General features: G+C 43.2%; 1 protein-coding gene across 5 annotated transcripts in view; it reads left to right on the top strand.

Annotated features, from left to right (window-relative positions):
* The window catches only part of jam3b (junctional adhesion molecule 3b), a 152,372-nt gene that overhangs the window by 91,076 nt on the left and 36,382 nt on the right, over positions 1–24,914 (top strand). For 4 of the 5 annotated variants that reach the window (XM_072283816.1, XM_072283815.1, XM_072283817.1 and 1 more), the window contains 3 exons: positions 6,113–6,178; positions 8,416–8,523; positions 16,592–16,741. In XM_072283816.1, the coding sequence (XP_072139917.1) occupies positions 6,113–6,178; positions 8,416–8,523; positions 16,592–16,741 (324 nt within the window). The remainder of the gene's footprint in view (positions 1–6,112; positions 6,179–8,415; positions 8,524–16,591; positions 16,742–24,914) is intronic. The other variant, XM_072283819.1, reaches the window with a different exon arrangement.

The raw sequence follows: 24,914 nt of genomic DNA, 5'->3' as shown, positions 1-24,914 counted from the left end.
AAAACACCTTCTGAAAGCGAAAACAGGGTACTAATGTAGGTCTTTCGTAACAGTGAGGTTTCGTAAAGCGAACGTTCGAAAAGTGGGGGACACCTGTATACAAACTTATATATCAAATTGTCCCTCAATCTTTTACATTCTAAGGAATAAAGTCAGAATCAGAATCAGGTTTATTATCACCGGTATGTTACATGAAACTTGTTAACTTAGCAGCAGCGGTTCCATGCAATACATAATCTAGAAGAGAAAAAATAATAATAAATAAAATAATAATAAAAAATAGACAAGCAAATCAATTACAGTATACATATATTGAATAGATTTTTAAAAAGTGCAAAAAAACCCAGAAATACTGTATTTTTTTAAAAAGTGGGGTAGTGTCCATTTAGGAATCGGATGGCAGAACCTATTTAATCTTTCCTTATAACTTAGGTCCTCCAGACTTGGCAACATCCTTCTAAATTTTCTCTGTACTCTTTCGACCTTATTTACATCTTTCCTGTAGGTAGGTGGCCAAAACTGCACACGGTGCTCCAAACTAGACCTTACAGATGTCTTTTTCAACTTCATCATAACATCCCATCTCCTGTACTCAGTACATTGATTTATGAAGGCCAATGTGCCAAAATCTTTCTATATGGACCCTATCAACATTCAATGAATTAGATTTCCAGATCCCTTTATTCTACTGCACTCCCCAGTGCCCTACCATTCACTGTATAAGACCTACCCTCGTCCTACCGAAGTGCAACGCCTCATGCTTGTCTGCATTAAATTCCATCTGTCGTTTTTCAGCTGGTCCACATCCTGCTGCAAGCTCTGATAATCTTTTTCACCGTTCACTACACCCTCATTCTTGGTGCTATTCACAAATTTGCTGATCCATTTAACCATATTATCATCCAGATCATTGACATAGATGACAAAGAACAATGAACCCAGCACCGATCCCTGTGACACACCACTAGTCACGGCCCTCCAGTCAGGACGGCAACCATCGACTACCATAAGACCATAAGGTGCAGGAGAAGAATTAGGCCATTTGCCCACCGAGACTGCTCTGCCATTTCATCATGGAGGATCCAATTTTTCTCTCAGTCCCAATCTCCTGCCTTCTCCCCGTATCCCTTCATGCCCTCACCAATCAAGAATCTATCATCCCCTGCCTTAAATATACATAAAGATTCGGCTTCCACAGCTGCCTGTGGAAAAGAATTCCACAGTTTCACCACTCCCTGGCTTAAGAAATTCCTCCTCATCTTTATTCTAAAAGGCCGCCCCCCTCTATTCTGAGACTGTGTTCTCTAGCCTTAGACTCTCCCACCATAGGAAACATCCTCTCCACGTCCACTCTATCAAGATCTTTCACTATTTGATAGGTTTCAATGAGGTCGCCCTTCATTCTTCTGAATTCCAGTGAATACAGCTCAGAGCCGACAAACACTCTTCATATAACAAGCCATTCAATCTTGGAATCAATTTTCATGAATCCCCTTTGAACCCGCTCCAGTTTCAGCACATCCTTTCTCAGATAAGAGGCCCAAACCTGCTCACAATACTCCAAGTGAGGCTTCACTAGTCATTTATAAAATCTCAACATTACATCCTTGCTTTTATATTCTAGTTCTCTTGAAATGAATGTTAACATCACATTTGCCTTCCTCACCACAGACTCAACCTGAAAATTAACCTTTAGGAAATCCTGCACAAAGACTCCCAAGTCCCTTTGAGCCTCAGGTTTTTGTATTTTCTCTCCATTTAGAAAATAGTCAACCATTTCATTTCTTCTACCTAAGTGTATAACCATGCACTTCCCGACACAGTATTCCATCTGCCACTTCCTGGCCCATTCTCCTAATCAAAGTTCTTCCGTAGTCTCTCTACTCCCTCCATCTATCTTTGTACCATCTGCAAATTTTGCAACAAAGCCATCAATTCCATCATCCGATTCGTTGACATATAACATAAAAAGAATCGGTCCCAACACACACACCTGTGGAACACTGCCAGTCACCAGCAGGCAACCAGAAAAGTATCCCTTTATTCCCACTGTTTGTCTCCTGCCAATCAGCCACTGCTTTATTCATGCTAGAATCTTTCCTGTAATACCATGGGCTCTTATTTTGTTAAGCAGCCTCTTGAGATGCAATGGGACTTGGGAGTCCTCGTGCAGGATACCCTTAAGGTTAACCTCCAGGTTGAGTCGGTGGTGAAGAAGGCGAATGCAATGTTGGCATTCATTTCTAGTGGAATAGAGTATAGGAGCAGGGATGTGATGTTGAGGCTCTATAAGGCGCTGTTAAGACCTCACTTGGAGTACTGTGGGCAGTTTTGGGCTCCTTTTTTTAAGAAAGGATGTGCTGACGTTGGAGAGGGTACAGAGAAGATTCACTAGAATGACTCCAGGAATGAGAGGGTTAACAGATGAGGAACGTTTGTCTGCTCTTGGACTGTATTCCTTGGAGTTTAGAAGAATGAGGGGAGACCTCATAGAAACATTTCAAATGTTGAAAGACATGGACAGAGTGAATGTGGCAAAGTTGTTTCCCATGATGGGGGAGTCTAGTATGAGAGGGCATGACTTAAGGATTGAAGGGCGCCCATTCAGAACAGAGATGCGAAGAAATTTTTTTAGCCAGAGGGTGGTGAATCTATGGAATTTGTTGTCACGGGCAGCAGTGGAGGCCAAGTCATTGGGTGTATTTAAGGCAGAGATTGATAGGTATCTGAGCAGCCAGGGCATCAAAGGTTATGGTGAGAAGGCGGGGGAGTGGGACTAAATGGGAGAATGGATCAGCTCATGATAAAATGGCAGTGCAGACTTGATGGGCCGAATGGCTGACTTCTACTCCTTTGTCTTATGGTCTTATGTATGGCGCCTTGTCAAGGACCACCTGAAAATCCAAGTACACAACATCCACTAATTCTCCTTTGTCTATCCTGCTTGTTATTTCTTCAAAGATTTCCAACATTTTTGTCAGACAAGATTTTCCCTTGAGGAAACCATGCTGACTATGTCCTATGTGCATCCAAGTGCCCTGAGACCTCATCCTTGATAATCAGCTCAAATATCTTCCCAACCACTGGGGTCAGACTAACTGACCTATAGTTTTCTTTCCTCTGCCTCTCTCCCTTCTTGAAGAGTGGAGTTACATTTACAATTTTCCAGTCTTCCAAAACCATTCCAGAATCTAGTGATTCTTGAAAGATTATTACTAATGCCTGCACGATTACTTTAGCCACCTCTTTCAGAACTCTGGTGGGTACATCTGGTCCAAGTAACTTATCTACTTCCAGACCTTCCAGTTTCCCAAGAACCTTTTCCCTAGTAATGGCAACTTCACACACTTCTGCCCCCTGACGGTCTCGAACTTCTGACATACTACTTGTCTCTTCCACAGTGAAGACTGATGCAAAATACTTACAAACATAGAAAACCTGCAGCACAATACAGGCCCTTCGGCCCACAATGCTGTGCCGAACATGTTCCTACCTTAGAAATTACTAGGCTTTACCCATAGCCCTCTATTTTTCAAAGCTCCATGTACCTATCCAAAAGCCTCTTAAAAGACCCTATGGTATCCGCCTCCACCACTGTTGCCGGCAGCCCATTCCATGCACTCACCACTCTCTGCATAAAAAACTTACCCCTGACATCTCCTCTGTACCTACTCCCAAGTACCTTAAACCTGTATCCTCTTGTGGCAACCATTTCAGCCCTGGGGAAAAGCCTCTGACTAGCCACACGATCAATGCCTCTCATCATCTCATGCTTATTCAGTTTGTCCGCCATTTCCTTGTCCCCCATTACTATCTCTCTGGCATTGTTTTCCAGATATCCACTCTTGCCTCTCTCTGACACTTTGTGTATCTGTAGCAACTTCTGGCATCTTCTTCCATATTATTGGCTAGCTTACGTTCCTATTCCACCTTTACCTTAATTACTTTTTTAGTTGTCCTTTGTTGGTTTTTAAAAGCTTCCTAATCCTCTAATTTTTGCTGTATCATATGCCCTCTCTGGCATCTATGTCGGCTTCTTCTCTTGTTAGCCACAGTTGTGTCATCTTTCCTTTTGAATACTTCTCCCTCTTTGGGATGTATATATCCTGTGCCTTCTGAATTGTTTCCAGAAATCCTAACTGTTGCTGCTGTGCTGTCATCCCTGCCAGTGTTCTTTTCCAATCAAGTCTGGCCATCTCTCCTCTCATGCCTCTGTAATTCCCTTTACTCCGCTGTAAAACGGATACATCTGACTTTAGCTTCTCCTTCTCAAATTTCAGGGTGAATTTGATCATATTATGAACACTTGTCCCCAAGGTTTCTTTTGCTACCACTCTCTGGCTTCCCCCACAAAGCCAGTGTCTAATCCAGTTTAGTACCTCATCTTGATTGCTAAGCAACTGAACCTTCTTGACCAACCTCCCATGCAGGACCTTGTCAAATACCTCGCTAAAGTCCATGCAGACAGCACCCACTGCCTTGCCTTCATTAAATTTCCTGTAACTTCTCCAAAGACTCTATAAGATTGATTCGACATGTCCTACCACACTCGAAGCCATGCTGACTGTACTTAATTTGTATCTTATGCTGGACCCATCATATCAGTGCAGCTATAAAAAAGGCAAGACGGCAGCTATATTTCATTAGGAGTTTGAGGAGATTTAGTTTGTCACCTGAAACCCTTGAAAACCTCTACAGATGTACCGTGGAGAGCATTCTAACTGGCTGCATCATTGTCTGGCATGGGGAGACTATTGCACAGGATCAAAGTAAGTTGCAGAAAGTTGTAAAATTAGTTAGCTCCATCACAGGTACTAGTCTCCATAGTATCCAAGACATCTTCAAGGAGTGGTGCATCAGGAAGGTGACATCTGTTATCAAGGACCTCCAGCACCCAGGGCATGCCCTTTTCTCACTGTTACCATCAGGTGGGAGATATAGAAGCCTGAAGGCACACACTCAGCGATTCAGGAACAGCTTCTTCCCCTCTGCCATCCGATTTCTAAATGGACATTGAACCCTTGAACACTAACTCACTACTTTTTAAAAAATTTGTTTTCTGTTTTTGTACTACTTATTTTAACTATTTAATAGACATATGTATATTTACTGTAATTCAGTTTTTTCCTGTATGTATCATGTATTGCACTGTACTACTGCCACTAAGTTAACAAATTTTACAACATATGCTGGTGATATTAAACCTGATTCTGACTTTGATTCTATCCAAATACTCATATATCCAGTCCCTTAGAATTCCTTCCAATAACTTTCCCACTACTGATTTCAGGCTTACTGGCCTATAGTTTCCTGATTTCTTTTTAGAGCCTTTCTTAAACAGCGGAGCAACATTGGCTATCCTCCAATCCTTCGGCATCTTACCTGTCACTAAGGGTGATTTAAGTATCTCTGCTAGGGCCCCGGCGATTTCTGCACTTGCCTACCGCAGGGTCCAAGGAAACATCTTGTCAGGCCCTGGGGATTTATCCACCCTGATTTGCCTCAAGACAGCAAACACCTCCTTCTCTGTAATCTGCATACAGTCCATGAAGTTGATGACATTTTGCCTTACTTCTATAGACTCTGTGTCTGTCTCCTGAGTGAATACAGATGCAAAAAAATGCATTTAAGATCTCCCCCATCTCTTTTGGCTCCACACTTGGGGATATTTACTAGCTAATTCTTTTAGAAGAGCGTCAAAAGACCACAAGACATAAGAATTAGACCACTTGACCCATCAAGTCTGCTCTGCCATTCCATCATGACTGATTTATTATCCTTCTCAACCCCATTCTCCTGCCTTTTCCCCATATCCTTTGACACCCTGACTAATCAAGAATCTACCAACCTCTGCTTGATATATGCTCAGTGACCTGGCCTCCACAGCTGTCTATGGCAATTGATTCCACAGATTTGACATCTTCTGGCTAAATAAATTCCTCCTCATCTCTGTTGTAAACGGGCATCCTTCTATTCTGAGGTTGTGCCCTCTGGTCCTAAACTTCCCTGCTATTGGAAACATCCTCTCCACGTCCACTTTATCTCAGCCTTTCAGTTTTCAATAGGTTTCAATGAGATTAAGGAATAACATTTTGTGTTTATTCTTTCTCAGGTTATCAAGCATGGGCACAGCGGGTAACAACTGAGAATTCGAATCTTGTGGTGAATGAGTTTGACAGTAAGTGTTTGAAAGTGATGGCAGTTCATGCAGTGAAGTTTGCTTGTAGTGTATTTTCTGCGTTGACATGGAGTGTGCTTATCTTGCTATCTTTGTATTTCATTCCTCAGCGTTCAAAGTAAATTTATTATCCAAGTACATATATGTCAGCATATACAAATCTGAGATTCACTTTCTTGTGGGCATTCACAGTAGAACAAAGTAATATAATAGAATCTACACACAAAGACTAACAAACATCCAATGTGCAAAAGACAATGAATTGTGCAAATAGAAAAATCTAAATACAGGTTTTCCCCACCATCCGAAGGTAGAGTGTTCCTATGAAACGGTTCGTAAGCCGAAATGTCGTAAAGTGAAGAAGCAATTACCATTTATTTATATGGGAAAATTTTGTGAGCATTCGCAGACCCAAAAATAACCTACCAAATCATGCCAAATAACACATAAAACCTAAAATAACAGTAACATATAGTAAAAGCAGGAGTGATATGATAAATACACAGCCTATATAAAGTAGAAATACTTCTCTACAACGATTGCCTGCACAGATCTCCGTAGCGAAAATCTCACGCAAGCGCTCTCGGCAGAAAATCTCACGCAAGCACTGTTGGCATAAACGCGCTCTCCAGTAACCTTTAAACTATGAAGCTGCCAAATCTACCAAATGACACGTAAAAATACACAGCCTATATAAAGTAGAAATAATGTATGTACAGTGTAGTATCACTTACGGGAATTGGGAAGACATAGAGCACACTGATGATGGTGTGTTAGACTAGGTCGTCACAGGCTGGATCGTGCAGTGGCCCCCACCCTCCAGGCCGCCGACTGATACATTGCCATGAAGCACGCAGGGGTAGCCGGGAGGCACACAGCACATCTATAAGTAAAAAGCCGAAATAAACATGCTGATTAATTAGGTGCTGCCCGGCACGTAAAAGTCGCCACAGATCAGGGGCGATTGCCGATTGCATCGGCATTGATCTGGGCCGACAATTACGTGCTAGGTGGCACCTAATTAATTAGCATGTTTATTTCGGCTTTTTTCTTAAAGATGTGCTGTGTGTCTCCCGGCTACCGCTGCATTCTCCACGAATCGGTACAGGATCTGGGGTCCGGGGGTTGGGGTGGTGGAACACGGGGGTGTCATCCCATCGTCGATCAGGGCAGGCAGCTCATCTTCTCCTATGACTACCTGCCTCGATGTCGAAGGTCGAGGTTCGTCGTCTGCTGTAGCTGATGTGAAAGGCTTACTTGACTGCTGAACCTCGCGCATTTTTCTATCATACAGTTGTTTGTAAGGACTCAAACCATCCTGCAAATATCCCCTAAACCTACGTACCCTTTCAAAATTAAAGTCGTACTTTATCATTGCAGTGAAAATCTCACGCAGTTGCTTCACGTTCAGTTCCTGGACGACTTCACTTTCGCTACTGCGTTCGGTTTCAATTGTTATCCTTTCCTCTTTCAATTGCATCAGCTCTTCATCTATCAGTTCTTGGTCATGGGATGCCAAAACCTCTTCAACATCATCTTCGTCAGCTTCCACAAGCCAAACTCACTTAGTCCTTACTTCGTTCACCACGATCGAAATGCTTAATTATGTCTAGTTTTACTCTAAGTGTAACACCCTTACGAGGTCTTTCAGGCTTTTCTGACACCTTAGAACTCATCTTGCTAATGGCTGCTCAATGCAACGTGCTTAAGCAATACCGTTACGAATCCGGGAGAGAGCGGCTGCTCGGGGTGCGCGCTGCCTTTTATCGCGGGCTGATTTTTTATTGCGTGCTGCCTTTCTTCGTAACAGTGAAAACACCTTCTGAAAGCGAAAACAGGGTACTAATGTAGGTCTTTCGTAACAGTGAGGTTTCGTAAAGCGAATGTTCGAAAAGCGGGGGACACCTGTAATAATGATAGATACTGTAAGTAAGTAATAAATAATGTTGAGAACAGGAGTCATAATGTTGAAAGTGACTCCATAAGTTGTGGAATAAGCTGGGACCTTGGTGTCTGTGTATATCTGTTAAGACAGTCTTATACTTTCTAAAAAAAAATTCAAATATTTGTCACAAAATATTGTGCTACCCGAGGTTAGAATTTGATCTGAAATAGTTGTCAGTTGCTATGGCTGATTATAGTACTTGCTCTGAGATAGATTTAGTTGATTCTTTGTTCACAAGTGTATTTGCAAGAGAATTTCAGAGAGATCTAATGCTGAGATGATTTTCTTTCAGGTATTGTGTTATCCTGTATTATACACTCCAGTCAACTTAAACATCGTATTGAATGGAAGAAATTAAATGCTGGCACAGATTTTGTATATTTTAATAAACACATTACAGGTATGTTCTGAATTTTTCCACCCAAAATATCCCAGATCAATAGGAAGTTAAAGGTGCGCAAAGTAATTTAATTTACTTTTTTATTTAGAGATACAGCACGGTAACAGTTCCTTTTGACTAAACAATTACATACATGTGACGAGTGTACAAACCAACCGGAATGTGGGAGGAAACCAGAGCAGCTTGAGGAAACCCACGTGGTCACAGGGAGAACATACAAGCTCCTTACAGGCAGTAGTGAAAATTGAACATGGGTCACTGGCGTTGTAAAGCATTATGCGAATCACTACGCTACTGTGGCACCCCAAATTTTCTTATGTGAACATAAATCTAAAAACAAATACATGTCTTGCACCTAACCAAACTGTCTTTTATAATTTTTATATCTTGTGCACTGGTGTGCTGGCTTTACATACAGTGTAGAATTAGATAGAAAATAGAACATTACAGTGCAGTTTTAACCTAGATTCAAGTTTAATTATAGAACATAGAACACAGAATAGTGCAGCACAGTACAGGCCCTTTGGCCCACAATGTTGTGCCGACCCTCAAACCCTGCCTCCCATATAACCCCCCACCTTAAATTCCTCCGTATACCTGTATAGTAGTCTCTTAAATTTCACTAGTGTACCTGCCTCCACCACTGAATCAGGCAGTGTATTCCACGCACCAACCACTCTCTGAATAAAAAAGCTTCCTCTAATATCCCCCTTAAACTTTCCACCCCTTACCTCAAAGCCACATCCTCTTGTATTGAGCAGTGGTGCCCTGGGGAAGAAGTGCTGGCTGTCCACTCTATCTATCCCTCTTAATATCTTGTATACCTCTATCATGTCTCCTCTCACCCTCCTTCTCTCCAAAGAGTAAAGCTCCAGCTCCCTTAATCTCTGATCATAATGCATACTCTCCCTTTCCAATGCTTCCACATCCTTCCTATAGTGAGGCGACTAGAACTGGACACAGTTCTCCAAGTGCAGCCTAACCAGAGTTTCATAGAGCTGTATCATTACCTCGTGACTCTTAAACTCTATCCCTCAACTTATGAAAGCTAACACCCATTAAGTTTTCTTAATTACCATATCTACCTGTGAGGCAACTTTCAGGGATCTGTGGACATGTACCCCCAGATCCCTCTTCTCCTCCACACTACCAAGTATCCTGCCATTTAATTTGTACTCTGCCTTGGAGTTTGTCCTTCCAAAGTGTGCCACCTCACACTTCTTGGGGTTGAACTCCATCTGACACTCCTCAGCCCACTTCTACATCCTATCAGTGTCTCTCTGCAATCTTCAACAATCCTCTACACTATCCACAACACCACCAACCTTTGTATCGTCTGCAAACTTGCCAACCCACCCTTCTACCCCGACATCCAGGTTGTTAATAAAAATCACGAAAAGTAGAGGTCCCAGAACTGATCCTTGTGGGACACCACTAGTCACAACCCTCCAATCCGAATGTACTCCCTCCACCATGATCCTCTGCTTTCTGCAGGCAAGCCAATTCTGAATCCACTTGGCTAAACTTCCCTGGATCCCATGCCTTCTGACTTTCTGAACAAGCCTACCGTGTGGAACCTGGTCAAATGCCTTACTAAAATCCATGTAGATCACATCTACTGCACTACCCTCATCTATATGCCTGGTCACCTCCTCAAAGAACTCTATCAGGCTTGTTAGACACGATCTGCCCTTCACAAAGCCATGCTGACTGTCCCTGATCAGACCATGATTCTCTAAATGCCTATAGATCCCATCTCTAAGAATCTTCTCCAACAGCTTTCCCATCACAGACGTAAGGCTCACTGGTCTATAATTACCCGGACTTTCCCTACTACCTTTTTTGAACAAGGGGACAACATTTGCCTCCCTCCAATCCTCTGGTACCTTTCCTGTGGACAACGAGGATATGAAGATCCTAGCCTGAGGCTCAGCAATCTCCCTTGCCTCGTGGAGCAGCCTGGGGAATATTCGGTCAGGCCCTGGGGACTTAGCTGTCCTAATGTATTTTAACAACTTCAACACCTCCTCTGCCTTAATATCAACATGCTCCAGAACACCAACCTCACTCATATTGACCTCACCGTCATCAAGTTCCCTCTCATTGGTGAATACCGAAGAGAAGTATTCATTGAGGACCTCACTCACTTCCACAGCCTCCAGGCACATCTTCCCACCTTTATCTCTAATCGGTCCTACCTTCACTCATGTCATCCTTTTTTTCTTCACATAATTGAAGAATGCCTTGGGGTTTTCCTTTACCCTACTCGCCAAAGCCTTCTTATGCCCCCTTCTTGCTCTTCTCAGCCCCTTCTTAAGCTCCTTTCTTGCTACCCTATATTCCTTAATAGACCCATCTGATCATTGCTTCCTAAATCTCATGTATGCTCCCCTCACCCCCCATCCCTTTTGAAGCACTGAAATCCAGGAGTATTGAGAATCCATTCCTGCCCTGGTGCCAGCCAAGTCTCTGTAATGGCAACTGCACCATAATTCCATGTATGTATCCAAGCTCTCGGTTCATTACCTTTGTTCCTGATGCTTCTTGCATTGAAGTACATGGACTTTAGCCCTTCTACCTTGCTACCTTTACACCCTTTATTCTGCTTCTCTTTCCTCAAAGCCTCTTTATATGTTAGATCTGGCTTTACTCCATGCACTATACTTGCAGTTCTCGCATGACCTTTATCCTCCTCCACATCACTATCTGCTCTAACTCTCTGCAAATCTAGTTTAAACCCCCCCCCCCCCCGCCCCCGGAGCAGCACTAGCAAACTTTCCCACAAGGATGTTAGTCCCCCTCTAGTTCAGGTGCAACCCGTCACGTCGGAACAGGTCCCACCTTCCCTGGAACAAGGCCCAATTGTCCAGAAACATGAAGCCCTCCCTCCTGCACCAACTCCTTAGCCATGTATTTAGCTGCATTATCTTCCTATTTCTAGCCTAACTAATACGTGGCACAGGTAGCAATCCTGAGATTGCAACCCTGGAGGTCCTGTCCTTCAACTTTGCACCTAACTCACTAAACTCTCTTTGCAGGACCTCCTCCTCCTTCCTATCCACTTCATTGGTCCCTACATGGACCACGACATCTGGCTGCTCACCCTCCTTCCTGAGAATACTGAGAACTCGATCCGAGATATCGCAGACCCTGGCACCAGGGAGACAACAGACCATCCAGGATTCTCGATCTCTTCCACAGAACCTCTTATCTGTCTCCCTAACTATCAAATCCCCTTTCACTACTGCTCTCCTCTTTTCCCTCCTCCCCTTCTGAGCTGAGGGTCCAGTCTCGGTGCCAGAGACGTGACCACTGCAACTTGTCCCTGGTAGGTCCCCCCCCCCAACAGTATCCAAAATGGTATACTTATTATTGATGGGAACGGCCACAGGGGTGCTCTGCTCATTCTGTCTATTCCCCTTCCCTTTCCTGTCTCCTGACTTTTAGGGGTGACTATCTCCCTGAAACTCCTGTGTATTTCTGCCTCTGCCTCACGAATGATCCAAAGTTCATCCAGCTCCAGCTCCAGTTCCCTAACTCGGTTTGTCAGGAGCTGCAGCTTAATGCACCTTTTACAGGTGTAGTCATCAGGGACAATTGTGCTCGCCCTGACTTCCCACATAGTGCAAACGACTACCCTGACTGCTGCCTCCATTACCTACTTCTAAGTTAATTAAATTAATGAAAGGAGCTTAACCGGCCTTACCTCACTGGGAGCAAACTCGTCCTCTGCCTCTGCTCGCCAAAGCCTCTTGAGCCAAAGCCTTCCTACTGTGTCTCCCACGACTCCGTCGCCCGCTCCTATGACACCCGCTCCGTTAATCTGCTCGCTTTTTAAACTCTCCCGCTGTTCTCATAGGCAGACATTCACGCGCTTGTGCCGTCGTGCCCCGTTCAAACTGCCGAAGAAATGACCTTCCCCTTCTTAATCTGCTCGCTTTTTCAAATTAATTTTTAATGCATTTCTACAAGAAACTACAGAAAGAGAACCCAATGACAAAATGGAGATTTATACAGTGCGAAACAAACAAATCCAATATGTAATTCATAACAATTAAGAAAAAAATGCACCCGAAAGAGAATAATGTAAAATTAGTATCCACCCCAACCTCCCACTGAAAAAAAAACCCAGGCCAACCATTGTGCATAGAAAAAAAAAATCAATCGGAGCATTCAACCCCAGAGAACTGTAAATATACATAGAAAAAAAGAAAGTATAATGCCGACTACCAAAAGTATAATGTAATTGACAACAAAAAACCGTATAACTTACAAAAAAAAGCTGTAAGGGATTGTAGCATACCAAAAAAAGGATAAACTTACCCTAAAGAAGAATTGTGAAAATGTTCAAGAAAAGGTCCCCACACCGTATGAAACTTTATGTCCAAATTGAGAATTGAATAATTAATCTTTTTGAGGTCTAAACTAAGCCATTGAGCGTGAGTGGGTGGGGCAGCATCTTTCCACCAAAGGAGAACCAACCGTCTAGCCAAGAGAGAGGCAAAAAATAATGTTCAGCATTTAGTCGGACTCAAGTGCAAATTTACATCAACCAAGGTGCCAAAAAGAGCAACCAGAGGGTTAGGTTCTAAATGGCAATTAAGAATATGAGATAGGGTTGAAAAAAACTTCTTTCCAAAATTTCTCTGGACTAGGACAGGTCCAATACATATGAATAAGGGAAGCCTCGGCCCCTTTACACTTATCACAGACAGGGCTAATGTCAGGATAAAACTGCGATAATTTAGTTTTGGACATGTGAGCCCTGTGTACAACCTTAAACTGCAAAAGGCAATGGCGAGCACATAGAGAGGTTGAGTTGACTGACTTAAGAATTAAATCCCAAACCGCATCGGATAAGGAGATATTTAGATCTTGTTCCCAGGCAGTTCTAATTTTATCGAAAGGGGTACACCTCAAAATCACTAATTTATCCCGGATAGCAGAAATATACACTTTACCCAATGGATTGATACAAAGAAACAAGTCTAGGATATTTTTCTCAGGCATCTCAGGAAAGTTTGATATCAAAGGGTTAATGAAATGTCTAATTTGAAGATATCTAAAGAAATGAGTATTAGGTAGATTAAACTTTACAGACAATTGTTGAAAAGTTGCAAAACAGTTATCAATGAAAAGATCAATCTGCTCGCTTCTTAAAGTCTCCTGCTGTTCTCACAGGCCGACCTTCACGCGCTTGCGCAGTCATACCCCGTTCAAACTGCTGAAGAAGTGACCTTCCCCTTCTCAATCTGCTCGCTTTTTAAACTCTTCCGCTGTTCTCACAGGCCGACCTTCATGCGCTTGCGCAGTCGTGCCCCATTCAAACTGCCGAAGAAATTGTGTACATCAAAACATACAGTGAAATGTCTTGTTTGCATTTACAACAAACACATCTGAGGGTGTGTTTGGGGGGGGGAGCTGCAAATGGCACAACACATTCCAGCATCAACCTACTTTAAGATCAATCTAACCCTTCCCTCTCACATAGCCCTCCATTTTTCCTATCATCCATGAGTCTATCTAAGACACTCTCCCAGAGAAAGATCTGTCATCAGAAGGTATATTTCTGACTCAATCTACAAAGACTTTGCATTTCTGGCTTCTTCCTGCTTCCTTTCCAGTCCTGATGAAGGATCTTGGCCTGAAATATCAACTTTTTATTTTTTTTCCATAGATGCCTCCTGACCTGCAGGGTTCCTTGGACATTTCGTCTATGTTACTCTGGATTTCTGTCTTTTGGTTTTCTGAAGCACATGTGCCATTGACACCATTATTGGGGAAAGAGGGATCTGATCCTTTGGGAACAGGCTTCACATAAATCGGGCTGCGAACAAAGTTTCAGTCAATCAAACAACTAGTGCCGTGGAGAAAGTTTTATGGTACAGCTCTTTCTTTGCCCATACTAGTATTTCTGCCCTGTGGATTTGGATCAAAATGCACAAAGTGCTGGTGGAACTTGGCAAGTCAGGCAGCGTCAATGGAAATAAAAGTTGATGTTTCAGGCCGAGACCCTTCATCAGGACTAGAAAGGAAGGGGGAAAAAGCTGGAATAAAGTGGTGTGGGGGAGGGGAAGGAGTATAAGCTGGCAGGTGATAGGTGAGACCAGGTGGGAGGGAAGGTAGGTGGGTGGGGGAAGGAGGAGGTGAAGTGACAAGCTGGGAGGTGATAGTTGGAAAAGGTAAAGGGCTGAAGAAGAAGGAATCTTATAGGAGAGGACAATGGACCAATGGAGAAAGGGAAGGAGGGAGGGAACCAGAGGGAGGTCATAGGCATGTGAGGAGAAGAGAAGGGGTAAGAGTGGAGCTGAAGTGGGGAATTGGAAAAACAGATAAGGCAGAGGTGGGGAAGAAATTACTGGAAGTTAGAGAAATGGATTTTCATGCCATCAGGTTGGAGACTACCCAAACAGAATATGAGGTATTGCAACTCCAACTTGAGAGTGGCTTCATCGTGGCAACAGAGGGGGCCATGGACTGACATACCAGAATGGGAATAGAATTGGAATTAAAATGGTTGGCTACCTTGAAATTCTGTCTGTGTGGACAGAGCAAAGAAGCTCTATGTTGGGTCTCACCGGCACAGAGGAGGCTGCACGGGGGATACCGGATATAGTAGATGACCCCAGCAGACTCGCAGGTGAAATGTCACCTCACTTGCATGGACTGTTTGGAGCCCTGGATGGAAGTGAGAGGAGGAGGTATAGGGGCAGGTGGAGCACATCTCCCACTTGCAGGGAGAAGTGCCAGGAGGGAGATCATTGGGGAAGGACAATGGACAATTAAACCTATTTCTCTATACCTATCTCTCACACCTGTCTGTGAGCCACACGATCAATTCTCTGACCTTATTTTACCTTGTGGTCGAGAGGTTACACACGAACATGTGAATTAGGTGTGGGAGTAGCCCATTGTCCTCTTGAGCCCTCCACCATCTAATAAGATTACAGCTGACCTGATTTAGCAGGTGAAGTGAAACTTAGAAAGTTAAGGAAGAAAGGCCAAATGATAATGCAGAATAGCAAAATAAGTAATGATAATCTGAATCAATCAGGAAAGGGATGTATACACGAAGATAAATCTCAAGTTGGAATTGGAACAGAGAAAACTGATGTAAAGGCAGCATTCATAAGGGATGAATTAATGGTAGTTACCGTAATGCTTTACAGTGATGGCTGTATGAGCGGGGTTCAATTCCTGCTGCTGCCTGTAAGGAGTTTCTCCTCATGACCGTGTGGGTTTCCTCTGGGTGCTCCCGTTTCCTTCCACATTCGAAAGGTGTATGGTTAAGGTTAGTGAGTTGTAGGCATGCTCTATTGTGTCAGAAGCATGGTGACACTTGCAGGCTGACCTCCGCACAATGCTTGGTGATTTGACGCAAACAACATGGTTCAGTCTGTGTCGATATACTGTATATGATAAATAGTCATTCCCAAGGCATGGCTACAGTGATCAAGATTGGGAATTAAATATTCCAAGATGCTTTAATGTTTAGACAGGCAAATGGAAATGGGGTAGGGTATTCCCTCCCATCTGATTCCTTCTTCTTTAGCCCTTTACCTCTTCCACCTATCACCTCGCATCTTCTTAATTCATACCAACTCATCTACCCCTGCCAGCTTGTACACCTTCCCCTTCCCCACTTTCTTATTCTGGCTTCTGTCCCCTTACTTCCCAGTTCTGATGAAGGATCTCGGCCTGAAACATCGACTGTTTATTCATTTCCATAAGTGCTGCCTGACGTGCTGAGTTCTTCCAGTATTTTGTGTGTTTTGCACTGGATTTCCAGCATCTGCAGAATCTCTTGTGTTAATCATTTAATATCTTTGTGCTGAAGGAGCATTAAGCATCATGTCAGGAGAGGGAAATTCTCTTGGATTCTCCTGGACACACTCTCTCCTGGAGGTTTTCTGTGTGAATAAAAACTTTTATATTTTCCAGTTACAGCTTCTGTGTGGCTCAGTTTTAGTCACAACTCACCTAATCATTGATGCTTTCTATCAGTGACTTGATAGAGGTGCTTCATAAAGCCAAGTTACATTTTGTTCAATTTCTTTTCTACTTTCAGGAGATCTGATAAATCGAGCAGAGCTCCAGGGAGACTCCTCTATAAAAATATTCAATGTGACCCGTAAGGACACTGCTGTCTACCGCTGCGAAGTTGTATTTGTAGAAACAGGTCACCTGGATGAAGTTTCCGTTAATCTGACAGTACAGGGTAATTGTTGAAATTTATGACTGTGGATAATCAAATTATTTCAGTATTGCTTGCATGTACTTTGATTACTTGTTCTTACTCTCATGTTCCACAAAAACAAAATTTACAAGGATGTTGTTGGAACTTGAGGACCTGAGTCACAGAGAAAGGTTGAATAGGTTAGGATTTCATTCCCTGGAGCATAGCAGAGCGAGGGGAGATTGAACAGAGGTATACAAAATTATGAGGAGTAAATGCAAGCGTCTCCTCTGAGGTTGGGTGAGATAACTAGAAGTCATGGGTTAAGGGTGAAAGGTGAAACGTTTAACATAGACCACAGAATAGTACAGCACAGTACAGGCCCTTCGGCCCACAATGTTGTGCCGACCCTTAAACCCTACCTCCCATATAACCCCCCACCTTAAATTCCTCCATATACCTGTCTAGCAGTCTCTTAAATTTCACTAGTGTATCTGCCTCCACCACTGACTCAGGCAGTGCATTCCACGCACCAACTACTCTCTGAGTAAAAAAACCTTCCTCTAATATCCCCCTTGAACTTCCCACCCCTTACCTTAAAGCCATGTCCTCTTGTATTGAGTAGTGGTGCCCTGGGGAAGAGGCGCTGGCTATCCACTCTATCTATTCCTCTTATTATCTTGTACACCTCTATCATGTCTCCTCTCATCCTCCTTCTCTCCAAAGAGTAAAGCCCTAGCTCCCTTAATCTCTGATCATAATGCATACTCTCTAAACCAGGCAGCATCCTGGTAAATCTTCTCTGTACCCTTTCCAATGCTTCCACATCCTTCCTATAGTGAGGCGACCAGAACTGGACACAGTACTCCAAGTGTCGCCGAACCAGAGTTTTATAGAGCTGCATCATTACCCCGTGACTCTTAAATTCTATCCCTCGACTTATGAAAGCTAACACCCCATAAGCTTTCTTAACTACCCTATCTGCCTGTGAGGCAACTTTCAGGGATCTGTGGACATTTACCCCCAAATCCCTCTGCTCCTCCACACTACCAAGTATCGTGCCATTTACTTTGTACTCTGCCTTGGAGTTTGTCCTTCCAAAGTGTACCACCTCACACTTCTCCGAGTTGAACTCCATCTACCACTCCTCAGCCCACTTTTGCATCCTATCAATGTCTCTCTGCAATCTTCGACAATCCTCTACACTATCCACAACACCACCAACCTTTGTGTCGTCTGCAAACTTGCCAACCCACCCTTCTACCCCGACATCCAGGTCGTTAATAAAAACCACGAAATGCAGAGGTCCCAGAACTGATCCTTGTGGGACACCACTGGTCACAACCCTCCAATCAGAATGTACTCCCTCCACCACGACCCTCTGCTTTCTGCAGGAGAGCCAATTCCGAATCCACCTGGCCAAACTTCCCTGGATCCCATGCCTTCTGATTTTCTGAATAAGCCTACCATGTGGAACCTTGTCAAATGCCTTACTAAAATCCAGATAGATCACATCCACTGCACTACCCTCATCTATATGCCTAGTCACTTCCTTAAAGAACTCTATCAGGCTTGCTAGACATGATCTGCCCTTCACAAAGCCATGCTGACTGTCCCTGATCAGACCATGATTCTCTAAATGCCCATAGATCCCGTCTCTAAGAATCTTCTCCAACAGCTTTCCCACCACAGACGTAAGGCTCACTGGTCTATAATTACCTGGACTATCCCTACTACTTTTTTTGAACAAGGGGACAACATTCGCCTCCCTCCAATCCTCCGGTACCATTCCCGTGGACAACGAGGACATGAAGATACTAGCCAGAGGCTCAGCAATCTCTTCCGTCACCTCGTGGAGCAGCCTGGGGAATATTTGGTCAGGCCCCGGGGACTTAGCTGTCTTAATGTATTTTAACAACTCCAACACCTCCTCTCCCTCAATATTAACATCAACCTCACTCATATTGTCCTCACCTTCATCAAGTTCCCTCTCATTGGTGAATACCAAAGAGAAGTATTCATTGAGGACCTCGCTCACTTCCACAGCCTCCAGGCACATCTTCCCACCTTTATCTCTAATCGGTCCCAGCTTCACTCCTGTCATCCTTTTTTTCTTCACATAACTGAAGAATGCCTTGGGGTTTTCCTTTACCCTACTCACCAAGGCCTTCTCATGCCCCCTTCTTGCTCTTTTCAGCCCCTTCTTAAGCTCCTTTCTTGCTTCCCTATATTCCTCAATAGACCCATCTGATCCTTGCTTCCTAAACCTCATGTATGCTGCCTTCTTCCACCTGACTAGATTTTCCACCTCACTTGTCACCCATGGTTCCTTCACCCTACCATTCTTTATCTTCCTCACCGGGACAAATTTATCCCTAACATCCCGTAAGAGCTCTCTAAACATTGACCACATGTCCATAGTACATTTCCCTGCAAAAACATCATCCCAATTCACACCTGCAAGTTCTAGCCTTATAGCCTCATAATTTGCCTTTCCCCATTGTGACAGGAATCCGTCCTGGACACACTTAACAAACTCTGCCCCATCTAAACCATTGGAATTAATTAGGTGCCAATCAATATTAGGGAAGTTAAAGTCACCCATGATAACAACCCTGTTATTTTTGCACCTTTCCAAAATCTGCCTCCCAATCTGCTCCTCTGTATCTCAGCTGCTACCAGGGGGCCTATAGAATACCCCCAATAGAGTAACTGCTCCCTTTCTGTTCCTGACTTCCACCCATATTGACTCAAAAGAGGATCCTGCTACATTACCCACCCTTTCTGTAGCTGTAATAGTATCCCTGACCAGTAACGCCACCCCTCTTCCCTTCCCCACCTCTCTATCCCTTTTAAAGCACTGAAATCCAGGAATATTGGGAATCCATTCCTGCCCTGATGTCAGCCAAGTCTCTGTAATGGCCACTACATCATAATTCCATGTACGTATCCAAGCTCTCAGTTCATCACCTTTGTTCCTGATGCTTCTTGCATTGAAGTACACACACTTTAGCCCTTCTGCCTTACCACCTTTACACCCTTTATTCTGCGTCTCTTTCCTCAAAGCCTCTTTATATATTAGATCTGGCTTTACTCCATGCACTATACTTGCATTTCCCCCATGACCTTTACCCTCCTCCACCTCACTATCTGCTCTAACACTCTGGTTCCCCTCCCCCTGCAAATCTAGTTCAAAGCCCCCGGAGCAGCACTAGCAAACTTTCCTGCAAGGATGTTAGTCCCCCTCGAGTTCAGGTGCAACCCGTCCCGTCGCAACAGGTCCCACCTTTCCTGGAACAAGGCCCAATTGTTCAGAAACATGAAGCCCTCACTCCTGCACCAACTCCTTAGCCATGTATTTAGCTGCATTACCTTCCTATTTCTAACTTCACTAGCACGTGGCATGGGTAGCAATCCTGAGATTGCAACCCTGGAGGTCCTGCCCTTCAACTTTGCACCTAACTCCCTAAACTCTCTTTGCAGGACCTCCTCCTCCTTCCTACCCACGTCATTGGTCCCTACATGAACCACGACATCTGGCTGCTCACCCTCCCTCTTGAAAATACTGAGAACTGGATCTGAGAGATCGTGGACCCTGGCACCAGGGAGGCAATAGACCATCCGGGATTCTCGATCTCTTCCACAGAACCTCCTATCTGTCCCCCTAACTATCGAATCCCCTATCACTACTGCTTCCTGTTTTCCCTCCTTCCCTTCTGAGCTGAGGGTCCCGTCTCGGTGCCAGAGACGTGACCACTGCAACTTGTCCCTGGTAGGTCATCCCCACCAACAGTATCCAAAATGGTATATTTATTGTTGATGGGAACGGCCACAGAGGTGCTTCCCCTTCCCTCTCCTGACAGTCACCCAGCTACCTGTCTCCTGACTCTTAGGGGTGACCATCTCCCTGAAACTCCTGTGTATTTCTGCCTCTGCCTCCCGAATGATCCAAAGTTCATCCAGCTCCAGCTCCAGTTCCCTAACTCGGTTTGTCAGGAGCTGCAGCTGGATGCACCTTTTACAGGTGTAGTCATCAGGGACAATTGTGCTCGCCCTGACTTCCCACATACTGCAAACGGAGCACTCAACTGCCCTAACTGCTGCCTCCATTACCTACTCCTTTCTTTATTAATCTTTTTATTGATTTAAAAGGAGCATAGATACAATCAAGAGGAGAATTATCTCAAATATATACAACAGTAACAATATTAACCGAAATTAAGACAAACATTATCAAAATCATAGGTATTGTTAAACTAATATAAAATACATAATTTAAAAAAAGGAAAATCGCAATTCTCCTCTTATCAGTTTATAAAGAGAGAAGAAAAAACATTGAGCTTAAAATGAAAAGGGAAAGAAAAACCACTACACTATATGAAAAAAAACAAAAAAAGAAGAAAAAAAGGGACTGGGCAGTCCATTTGAGGATACGACCAAAAAAAAAGAAAGAAAGACTTTCTGATCCAATCCATTACCTACTCCTAAATTAATTAGATTAATTTAAGGAACTTACCCGGACTTACCTCACTGAGATCAAACTCGTCCTCAGCCTCTGCTCGCTGAAGTCTCTTGAGCCAACGCCTTCTTACTCTGTCGCCTGCTCCGTTAATCAGCTCGCTTTTTAAACTCTCCCGCTGTCTCACAGGCCGACCTTCACGCGCTTGCTCAGTCGTGCCCCATTCAAACTGCCGAAGAAATGTCCTTTAAGGGGAACATAAGGGGAAACTTCTTCTCTCGGAGGGTGGTGAGAGCATGGAATGAGTTGCTAGTAGAAATGGTGTATGCAGGTTCAATTGCAGCATCTGAAGAGAAACTTGGATAGGTACATAGATGGGAAGGGTATGGCGGGATATGGTCCAGGTGCAGGTCAAGGGTACTTGGCAGAATAGCAGTTTGGCCTGGATTAGATGGGCAGAATGGCCTATTTCTGTGCTGTATTGTGCCCTATGACTCTAAGAGAAAAATACAGGGGGGGACTTTCAAGTCTAATCAATCAAAACCATAGTAACTTGAAAGGAAGCTCTAAAATATCATTCAGAATGCCTAGCAGTCATGAGGATAGTTTCCTGGGATAGTACTCGGGACCATCCAAGTGGCTGAGAAGCTCACAGATGAGACTTTTAATGAGGTGGCCGCACCTGCAATACAGGCTTCAGATACATGGGTGCCCATCAGGAAAAGTAATTGGAGTAGGCAGTTACTGCAGGGGTTCCTCTGTGGCCATTCTCCTCACTAACAGGTAAACCTACTTGGATGCTATTGAAGGGGATGTTCTTTCAGGGGCTTGCAGCAGCGGTCAGGTCTTTGGACTACAAACGGCTCAGAGGCTCAAAGTGGAAGGGTGTACGGTTCTAAGTAAACTTATGATCAAAGTATGTCAGCAGTCGGGAGGCTGCATCTCAGTAGATGAAGGCCCCATGGAAGAACTGAGTTCAAGCTGTGTTCACCTAGATGCTAATGGAGGATATTTTCAAAATTCCTAGACGTATGTGATCATTGGTGTGAATGTAGTTTATATTGGACTCCTTCAGTTTTTCTGTGTTTTCTTTCTTGTTGCTAATTGGGGTGGGCGATATGTCATTTTATTTGGGTATGGGAGGGGTTGGGAGTTTGATGTTATTGTCACTGGTTTTTTTGCGTGGGAAGAGCTTGGTTAGGGATTTGATGTTTTAGCTGCCGTGTGCATGTCTCAGTGGGTGATCTGTTAGTTTTTGGGCAAGGGAGAGGTTGGGGGTTTGAGGTTTGATGTTTTAGCTGCCGTGTCTGGGTGGGAAATGTGTTAGTTTTTGGGCGAGGGAGCAGTTGGGAGTTTGGGGTTTGATGTTTTAGCTGTGGGATTTCCCATTCAAGGGTATAGATGTTTCCATACCCTAAGGTTCTACATTGGGATTTGAGTGCCAAGTTGAAGGGCAGGACCTCCAGGGCTGTGATCTCAGGATTGCTACCCGCGCCACATGCTAGTGAGGCTAGAACTAAGAAGATTATACATTTTAATACATGGCTAAGGAGTTGGTGTAGGAGGGAGGGCAGAAGATTTTTAGATCATTGGGCTCTCTTCCAGGGAAGGTGGGACCTGTACAGAGGGATGGTTTGCATCTGAACTGGAGGGGGACTGATATCCTAGTGGGAAGGTTTGCTAGTGCTGCATGGTGTGGTTTAAACTAGATTTGCAGGGGGATGGGAACCAGAGCACCAGAACAGTTAGTGGAGAGGTTGTGGAGGCAGCTGTTTGTAAGACCTCAGACAAAGTCAGGAATCAAAGATTGAGCATGGTACGACTAGTGTTCTGAGATACATATAATTCAATGTAAGAAGTATAGTGGATGAGCTCAGGGCATGGATCAACACCTAGAATTATGACGTGGTAGCTGTTAGTGAGATTTGGTTGCAGGAGGGGCAGGACAGGCAGCTGAATATTCTGGAGTTCTATTGTTTTCGACATGACAGAGCAGGAGGGATTAAAGGAGGAGGGGTAGCATTACAAGTCAGGGAAAATGTCAGGACAGACTAGAGAACCCAACTAGTGAGGCATTATGGGAGGAACTGAGAAATAGGAAAGGTACAACCACTTTAATGGGGCTATAATTACAGACCACCCAACAGTCCGAGAGAATTAGAGGAACAAATTTGTAAGGAGATTGCAGACTGTTGCAAGAAACATAAGGTTGTTATAGCAGGTGATTTTAACTTTCCACATACTGACTGAGGCTGTAATACTGTAAAAGGACTTGCTGGGATAAACTTTGTCAAATACGTTCAGGAAAGTTTTCTCTTTCAATATTTTTATTAGTTTCTACGTACAAGAATACAGAGTACAAGAAGATATAAATTATAAATCAAAAAAAATACATTATATTAGAATCACACTTGCAATCACATTACCCTATATTCATGTAAATTAAATTAAATCGTAATATTGAAATGTAATAATTTTATTATACAGAAAAAAAATCTAAACCCACTACCAAGATCAAAGCTGTTTGGTAAAGAAAGAAAAAAGGAAAAAAAATCCTTATCATAAAGTGAAACATGTTATTTGCCACCATCTGTACTTTAACAGCAAGTCAAAGTTTTTGAAAATAGTTCAAAAATTTATCCCCACAATGTCTGAAAGTCTTGGCTAGATTCAGAAATTAAACAATGGATCTTCTCTAAATTTAAGCATGACATAACATCATGTAACGGTTGACCGTGAGTAGGCGGAACGACATCCTTCCATTTAAACAAGATCACCCTCCTAGCTACAAGAGAAGTAAACACCAAAATCAGATGCCTCCAAAATAATATCTTTTCCTTCAACAATACCGAATAGGGTGGTCAAGGGGTTAGGCTTAAAATTTACTTTAAAAAATACCAAGGACGTTTGGAATACTTCCTTCCAGTATCTTTCAAGACTCGGACGTGTCCAAAACATGTGAATTAATGAAGCTTCTCCATTGTTACATCTATCACAAAAGGGAGATCTATCCAAATAAAAACGAGATAGCTTATCCTTAGTCATATGAGCCCTGTGGACCACTTTAAATTGTAGGAGGGAGTGGCAGGCACATAACAAAGAAGTGTTAACCAATTTAAAAATTTCATTCCAAGTTTCCTCAGAAATTGAAGTCCGTAAATCTTGTTCCTGGAGATTTTTAATTTTGTCTAAATGAGCATTTCTCATTCCCAACAACATACCATAAATATTGGATATTGAACCATTAAGAAAGGGTTTCAAATTAGAAATTACATCTAATAAGTCCCTATCGGGTCTATTAGGAAATGTATATAATTGAGAATGCAGAAAGTCTCTAATTTGTAGATATTGGAAAAAGTGAGTTTTTGGTAAGCTATATTTAACTGACAATTGCTCAAATGAAAGGAGGCTTCCTAAAACAAACAAATCCTGGAAGCATTTAATACCCAATCTTTCCTTTTCGATCTTTTTATTAATTTTCAAATTCATAAACATAACAACAATATTAGTACAAAAGAGATTGGGATTACATTATTGGTCATTAGCAATTGTGAATATAAACTACAGATAACACAAGTATACCAAGCCTCCCAAACTCTTTCTTTCTTTTCCTTTTTTTTTTAAAAAATCTTTTTATTATTATCCAAAATTAACAAGAGTACATCGAAGTAGGCAACACTTACAATGTCTCAAGAAAAAAAACATTGTTTTAAAGATTGAAAAGGTTTTGGTGACAAAAAAAAGAGGGAAAAATCC

Source organism: Mobula birostris, chromosome 20 (genome assembly GCF_030028105.1).
Source record: "Mobula birostris isolate sMobBir1 chromosome 20, sMobBir1.hap1, whole genome shotgun sequence".
NCBI lineage: Eukaryota > Metazoa > Chordata > Chondrichthyes > Myliobatiformes > Myliobatidae > Mobula > Mobula birostris.
Note: the sequence above shows the minus strand (reverse complement) of the source record. Positions and strands in the feature narration are given on the sequence as shown.